The sequence below is a fragment of the Equus caballus genome, chromosome X (assembly GCF_041296265.1).
Source record: "Equus caballus isolate H_3958 breed thoroughbred chromosome X, TB-T2T, whole genome shotgun sequence".
In the NCBI taxonomy this organism is placed as follows: Eukaryota; Metazoa; Chordata; class Mammalia; order Perissodactyla; family Equidae; genus Equus; species Equus caballus.
Window position 1 is genome coordinate 68,098,994 of NC_091715.1, and position 7,491 is coordinate 68,106,484.

Consider the following 7,491-nt stretch of genomic DNA (forward strand, 5'->3'; position numbering starts at 1 on the left):
GGTCGGCCTGGGGCAAATGAGGGTTCCGGAAGGACTGTCCATGTTCTCTATCTTCATCTGAGTGGTGGTTACCAGGACTTCCACGTGGCACAAGCGCAGGGGCGCCCAGCACCCTGCAGTCGGGCGAAAGGTGCACCCTGGATTCAGGCAGGTACACTTCCGAGGGCCACCCTGGCAGCCCCAATTTGCCCGGCCGGACCTGGAAAACACGGGGGAGGGTCTCCCCACCTTAAATCAGCTGAGTAGCAATGGTTATCGCTTCTGCAAACTTGCACCCCATTGCCTCGCAAAGTAACCTGCTAGCCGATTCCGAGAATTAGGATGAAAACATCCTTGGGGACCATTACGCTGCCAACCACACCCAGCTCCTCCTCAGGTGCTCACATGCTCCTCCATTCTCGCCCGGGGCAATCCTCCCCGAGTTTCTGGAGAGAGAAGTTGGCGGGTCGTGGTGACGGTACTGGTGGTGGGGATGGTGGTACTGCTCGGTGGGAGAGGGGGCATCTGCTCAGGGGCTGGGCACGTAGCAGAAGGAGGCAGGAGGGGGCCTAGGGCTCTCGAGGCCAGCCGCCACTCCCTCCCTGGCTGGCCAGGAGGCTTGAGGGGAAGGGCAAAGGGGGGGGACACTGAATCAGGGGAGGGGACCGACCTCCTCCTTTCCTCTGGGCACAGAAGTACTTGGTCACTCTAGGCCTCAGTATCTGTCACCTGCTTTCCCTGGAACTGGCAGGCGCCGAGCCACGGCCTGTGGTGTACGTGTTTACAGCAACATGATAGTGCGGTAGTTGGTCTGAACACCGGGGAGAGAGATCGCGCGCTCAGAGCAGGGAAAGGGGGCTGGCAAAACCAGTCATGAAGGGTCGTGTTCATGCCCTCCCACGTCCCCTTCCACGCGCAGCTCCCCTTCCTCATGCTGGTGAGCATGGTCCCGTGCCCCCCGCGGCAGTGCCGGTGCTCGACAGCCCCCCAGCCACAACCTGCACGCAGGTCTCCGTGGGCGGAAACCCCAGCTGCGAAGTCTCTGCCAAACTTATTCACTCAACAGCAGCGAGCTGTGTTGTCCCGCCAAGAAATCACCGTGGGGTCAGGGGCAAAGCCAGAGCCTAAGCCTCAATCAAGGCCGCCTTCTCCAGCGAGGGCTTCGAAGTGGAAGGATTAAGTCCCACGAACCTTGCTTTCCGGCCCGGAGGTCTGGGGTTGGCCCATCCCATGCCCGACGGCCTGTCCACCTGAGCTCAGGCCCGGGGCCCGGGAGGGAGACAGGGTGCGACCACGGGGTCTTCAGGGTGGAACCCAGTCTGCCCAGGTTCCCAGGGGCGGTCACGCTGTACTTCCCATCCTCCCCGTGCCCATCCTGCCCTGGCCCGGTCAGCTCACCCTGGGGCAGTCTCCTCCATCAGCTCCCAGCTTCCGAGCTGAGCCGTGTCCCCGCTACTCTGAGGCAGCCAGCCTTCCCCCTCTCATTCCGTCGACACACACGCAGGACACGCATCAGACATCCTGGGATGGCAGAGGAGCAGCCAGAGCCTCCTCCAGCGACTCCAACAACCGGAGCCCCTGACACCCCGTCGGGGCGTTTGGTGACTTCTGTCATTCCTCCCCCACGTTGTCAGCAGCTGTTAGGAACACCCCTTAGGAAAAAAGATCCGACACTGGCTTTTGCTCCTTGGCTCTCTTGCAAGTTCTTGACCACGGTCTCCACTCCCTTTACTCCCCGAATGACAACTTTCTCCCTCAGAGGAGATGGCCCACGATGACTTTTATTCACACGCACACCTGCCCCAACATTGAATGTCCTATCGACCACGGTCCCCCTTTTCTGTACCCAGGCTCTCGGGCAGCGGGTCTGGCGGAACTCACCCTCCCCTCACTCAAACGCCAATCTGTCCCTCGGAGTCTCAGGCCGGCACACAGGCCCGGGTCCGGGTCAAGGAAGGAAGCCACCTCCAACTGTCAGGGAGGGGAAGTCGAACCTGGAGTTCACACTACATCTTGTGAGACCTAAAGAGGCAGGCTGGGGAGATTGAGCTGGGACCCAGAAGCATCATCTCCAGCCAAATCCGTGTCACGGAGGTGCTCCAGCAGTATGTGAAGGGGATCGTGCGGGAACACTGAGACCCACCAAGCACACTTGCCATAGAAGCCGCCCGGCCACTCTGCAGTCCAGGGCATAGAGAAGACCAGGCTGGAGGAAGGCTAGGACCGGAAGGACGTGAAAGCTCCTATGGCGAGACCATCCAGTTCTGGGTGCCGGCGGGCCCTTTCCCCCGCGTTGGCCCCACAACAGACTCATTCCCCGACAGCGGCCCAGAGAGTGACCTGCACTTTTCTTCTGTGTGCCCAGTACGTTCCCTCCGGCTCCACGAGCCACCATCGCACGGGGCTGTGACTTCTGCCTCCACCCCTCTACTGAAACCAAGGAGGGAGAACTGACAGGTTTGGGAAGCGAGTGTCAAAGGTGAGGGCTAAAGAGAGGAGGAAGAAAACGTGCAGGTTCCTGCCTGAGCTGTCTGTGCGCGTGGCGCCACCAGAGGGAGGCAGGGACCACGCAGAGAGGACTGGGCCGGGGAAGGGGGAAGAGGAGCTCAAACGTGCTCTTTAGCACCCATGCAAGTACAGCTGCAGGGGCGGCCAGTGACGGGCGGAAAGCCACCCAAGGCATCAAGAGTCCTCAGACCACAAAGCGGGGTGGACGGGAGAAGCAGGGCAGTGATCCCAGTGAGGGAAGGGAAGAAGGGACTGGGGCTCTGGAGGGGCTCCCGAGTTCCTGCTGAAGGCAAGGGGAAGAGCCGCGAGGAATGGGAAACCTGGAGACCCCAGAAGAGGAGATTCGGAGAGAAGACCAAGGGGACCTGCAGGGGAAAGCGGGTAAATGCGAGTGTGGCTGGGCGGCGCCCACACAGAAGCCAGAGCCCAGACCCCGGGCACCCTGCTGGCCTGACTGCAGGGCTCCCATCAGAGGCTGGCCCAGACTCCCCACAGGGAGAAGGCCCACACAGAATGCCAGGGCTCCTCTTCCGGAAAAGGCTCTGAAATGCGGCAGTGCCCCAGCCCGCCCCAACCCCTCTGCCTGCCCCGACCCGCACACCCCCACACCCCCCCACCCCCGCCCCAAAAGAGAGGACAGACCACAGAATATGAGAGGTTCTTTAATGTGAAACTGCTGTGAACTGGGGTGGGGAGGGGGCAAGAGAAGGGGAGAGGAAGCCCAGGCTGAGGGAGAACAGGAGGGAACCAGCTTGGCCACAGGTCCCGGGCTCCAAAGGCACCAGCTGCTTCTCCTGCGGGAAGGTGCTGGGCTCAACCTGGAAACAGAGCGGGGCCGGGGAGGAGCCTGAGGCCAGGGTCTGCCCCAGCCCTCCGGAAGAGCCCCGACTGTGGGAAGGGGTCTGGTGTGTGGAACACTCACTTCAAAGGCTCTGGAACTTGTCAGCCAGGGACAGGACGGCCGCTGAAACAGAGAGAGGCCTAAGCAGGCACTCCACCCACAGGGATCTAGAAGCCCGTGCCCCTGTCCCCGGGGGGGACGGCCTAGCCCTGCCCCTGGAAGCCCCTCCGGGCCCTGTGCAAGCAGCCCCGGGCCGGACTCAGTCACCCACCACCTGAATTCCGTGGGGGAAATGTTTTCTAAACGAGAACCAAACGTGCCAGTGGGTCTCCAGCTTTGGGGCATGTCGGAGCCACTCGGAACTCGTCAAATGAACCAACACACGGCAGCGGACAAGGCACACCAAGCAGCCGGTACAGGGAAAACCAAGGAGGCATCTCTGAGCGTCCCAATAGGAGGAGATCTCTAGGCCTCGTTCGCGTCGACAGTGCGCGCGTGCAGGGCAGACAACGCTTTCCTATTTGCACAGGCGCTGGGCTGTACCTGACAGCAGGCTCCAGGGCCAGGCCTGCTGGGCTCTCCTCCCCACGGGAATGTTGGTCCCTGTGAGGCCGCCTGCCCCTGCGCCCGCCAGCCCCACCCCGGGGCCCTGAGTCCTGCACTAAGACACCGCAGGCGGTCCCGGGGCCCCTGCCCCGGCCCCTGCCCCAGCCCCAGCCAGAGGTGCCTCATACCAAGGTGCTCTTTCAGGTCGCCTATTTCTCTCTGTAGCACGTGACACTAGGCCGGCAGACACCAGAGAAAGAGAAACGATTAGTATCTGCTGGCCTCCTCTCGCCTCGACCTCCCCTCTCCCCGGGACCCTACCTCCGAAACCCCAGCAGCTACACTGGCAGGGGCTCCTCGGGGAAAGGAGGTGCGCTCCCCCCGCGGGGTGCGGGATGGGGCGCGGAGGGGGACACGTATGTCAGCTGACCCTGCACACCGACCCCACCGTCTCGTTTGGGCCTGCATCTCTAGGAGCCACGGAAGCAATACCCGAGGACAGCCCCGTGCTCCACGTGGTTGCTGCTGCCTTTGCCGTCCTGGAGGTCGGTCAAGTGGTTCCTGGTCACCTGAGTGGGAAGGAACAGGACGTCCAGCTTCCAAGGCTCCCAGGGAAGTGGAAAGTGAGGCAGCACCACCCTCTGCTGGCATGGACTTGCCCCTGCTCTGCCCCGCAGCTCCCATCTTCTCTCAGGGCCTGCCTCGCCTGTCCTGTTCCCCAGGGGCAGCCCCAGTGCCACTGTGCCCCCCAGGACTGGGGCCTGTGTGGGACTCTCCCAGAGCCGCAGCCACAGCCCGTGCCCCGGGATGAGCCCGCGGCCCAAGAGAACTCAGCAGAAAAGGCTTTGTCCCGCGGAGAGTCTACGTCCGGAGTCGCGGTTTGGGGCGCTGCTAAGGACTTGCGCCCCTGCAGAGCATGATGTGGCTGAAGGCCAGCCCCGTGCATGCCCCGCCTCCTTGGGAGAAGCTGCCTGGGTAGGCACCGAGGCCTGGGAGCAAGGCTGAGCCGCCAGCAGAGCCAGAGCCAGAGCCTTCCCTTCCTGTCCGCTCTCCCCTCACTCGCGGCTCACTCACCCAGAAGACTCACCGGAGGGTGCAGGCCCCCTGGGCACCGTATTTCCCTGGCTCCGGGCCAAGCACTGTGGGTTTCCCGCAACTTGGGGAGCGGCTCTGGTGTTGAGGTGGCCACTGCTGCCTTCTGGACGACGCACGCACCGACTACATGGCCCTGGTCTGTGTCCTGGAGGCTAAAGAACCATTTCTCACCCATTTGGACCGGGGATGTGAGAGCGTGTGAGAGAGTGTGAGTGTGAGAGTGTGTGTGTGTGTGTGAGAGTGTGTGTGTGTGTGTGTGTGTGTGTGTCCGTGTCCGTACCCAGATGCGTTTAGAGGCTGGGGTGGGGCAGGGAACAGGCCAGGGAATTCAGAGGCTGATCTCATCAGCACTTTCGCCCTCAGTCAGCTCCAGGCCAGGAGGCAGAGCTGAGCTGGGGAGAACAGTGGGGCACTGAGAAAGCCCAGGTCTCCTGCAGAGAAGGCTTGGGGAACAGCTAGGAAGTAGGATCAGGAAGCCCGGGAGTCTGAACACGGAAGCTCTGCGGCCCAGACTTTTAAGGGGGCCCCGGGTCCCAACCAGCTACCAGTCCTCCCTTCCATCCCAGCTCCTCTCTGGGGGAGGGCGCAGGAAACAGGATCAGGGTCGAGAATGGTGGCCGGCAGACGCGCGCGGGCGCACACGCGCAAGCACCCCCCCCCCCACACACACCCCCCCCCCCCATGCAGTGCTAGCTTCACGTTTCCCCTTCTACGACGACCCCCCTCCGGCAACCTAATGACCGAGGGTCCCCAGTGACCACCCCCGAGGGAAGGGCAGAGGGAGCATGGGTAAAGAAGTCCCCGATTGGGGTGGGGGCAGAGGCGGGGAGAGAGGAGGCGCAGGGCCTACTCACTTGGCCCCGCGGGGCTGGGTCGCTGTTTGGGTCAATATCTTCTCCCGCCACCTCCACCGGCTGAGACTCCATTGTCCTCCCGGCCACAGATTTCTTCCCAGTGCCGGGCTGCTTGGACTGCTTGGCCCTCCTGCACCTCACAAGCAGCGGGACGTCAGAGACTGGCGGGAACGTGGCCGGGTCCAGGGGAGCTGCCGAGGCTCTCTGCCCCCAGGAAAGAAAGGTTCTCCCTTGGGCAACTTGTGAGGCAGCCCCCAGGGATTTCTTCTCCGGGGCCGCCTTCCTCCAGGGAGTCGCCCGGGACAGGACGCCGCCGGCGGCGGCCGCAGCAGCGGCCGCTGCCTGGTAGCTGGGCCTCTTCCCCCCCTTGCCCCAGACCACACACTCTACTTTCTTGGAGGAAGAGAAGTCCAGCTCTCCAACAGCCCGCCTCTCCACAGCCAAGGTGAACGCTCGGGCAGCGGAGGGCAGGAAAGAGCCCGGCACGTGGAGGAAATTCTCCCTGGCGGGGAAACTGGAGCGTCTGGGGGGGTCCCCAGGATGCTCGGGGCCGTTGGGCTGGGCTTGGCCGCCTTCTCCGGGGCAAAGGCTCACCCTCGTCCGCTGTAGCTCGCTGGCCTCGTCTGATGGCTCGGGGTCGGAAGGCAGCCGGAACGGGCCTCCCGCCGAGGGCCGCCCGCGACTCGCAGGGCTGCCCAGCCTGCTCCTCCCGCCTCTTTTAGGGCTGCCCCAGGCCGGGCCGCCCTCGGGCCCAGGGAGCGGGAGCAGGGCGGCGGAAGCCGGCTGCGACGCCACCCAGCTAAGGGCAGGCGCGCCGGGGCCGCCGGCACCTGGCTCGAGGCCCGCCCACACGGTGGAGCCTCGGGCGGCGCAGCTCTCCGGGGACCGGTATCTGCAGACGCCCCGCCGGGTCAGCTGCTGCACGACGTTCGCCGCGGCCCGCGGCGCCGGGCAGGACGCGCGGTCCGCCGCCGCGTCCCTGCCGTCGGCCGGGCAGCTGGGGCGGCCCCCGGGCTGGGGGAAGCCGCCCTCGCCCTCGCCGCTCCGCGGCGCCCCCAGAGCAGGGCCTAGACCGACTGCCCGCAGGGCTCCGGGCTCGGCGGGGCGGACGCCGGCCCGCGCCCCGCCCTCCGGGCCGAAACCCGCGCCCCAGACAGACCCCTCGTCGGGGGAGCTCATGTCGGGAGTCCGGGGGGGTCCCCGGCCGCCTCGCGGGAGACGATGGCCCCGGGCGCGCTGGGACGGGTGGCGGCGCGCGTGCGCGCGCAGCGGCGAGGCCTTGGGGGCGGCGGTGGGGGTGGGGGACGCCGGCCCTCCCCAGACGCGGCGCACGAGATCGCCTCAAACCACGCGCGGCTTGCGCGCGCCTTCGACGCCTGCGCCGCGCCCTTCGCGTGGGTCCGCCCCCGCCAACCAGCGCGCCCCTTGTGGGCCCGCCCCCCGAGGCCCTCCCCTATCGCGTCCAGGGGCCCTGGGGGCCTCCGAAGCCCCTCGCGGGCCGGCAGTGGGAAGCCCGTCCCGTGCCTGAGTGCGGCCGTCGGGGCGCTCGTCCCGCCTCTTCCGAACAGCCCGCCTCCCCGGCACAGGCTACCTTCCAGTAGCAGCCGCGGCTCTGAGCCCCGGTTTCCCGCGTACGGAGCGGGGCAAGGCCGGCCCCGGGCCCAGGGG

At 65.5% G+C, this 7,491-nt stretch overlaps 1 protein-coding gene across 1 annotated transcript; it reads right to left on the reverse strand.

Annotated features, from left to right (window-relative positions):
• Positions 1-3,133: 3,133 nt before the first annotated feature.
• Positions 3,134-7,116, reverse strand: LOC138921921 (uncharacterized protein CXorf49-like). The gene is made up of 7 exons (XM_070257863.1): positions 6,418-7,116; positions 5,824-6,027; positions 4,962-5,121; positions 4,196-4,443; positions 4,063-4,108; positions 3,410-3,451; positions 3,134-3,334 (listed from the first exon to the last, which is right to left on the reverse strand). The coding sequence occupies exons 1-6, from the start codon at positions 7,000-7,002 to the stop codon at positions 3,411-3,413; spliced, it is 1,284 nt and encodes a 427-aa protein (XP_070113964.1). The 5' UTR covers positions 7,003-7,116; the 3' UTR covers positions 3,134-3,334; position 3,410.
• Positions 7,117-7,491: the final 375 nt, after the last annotated feature.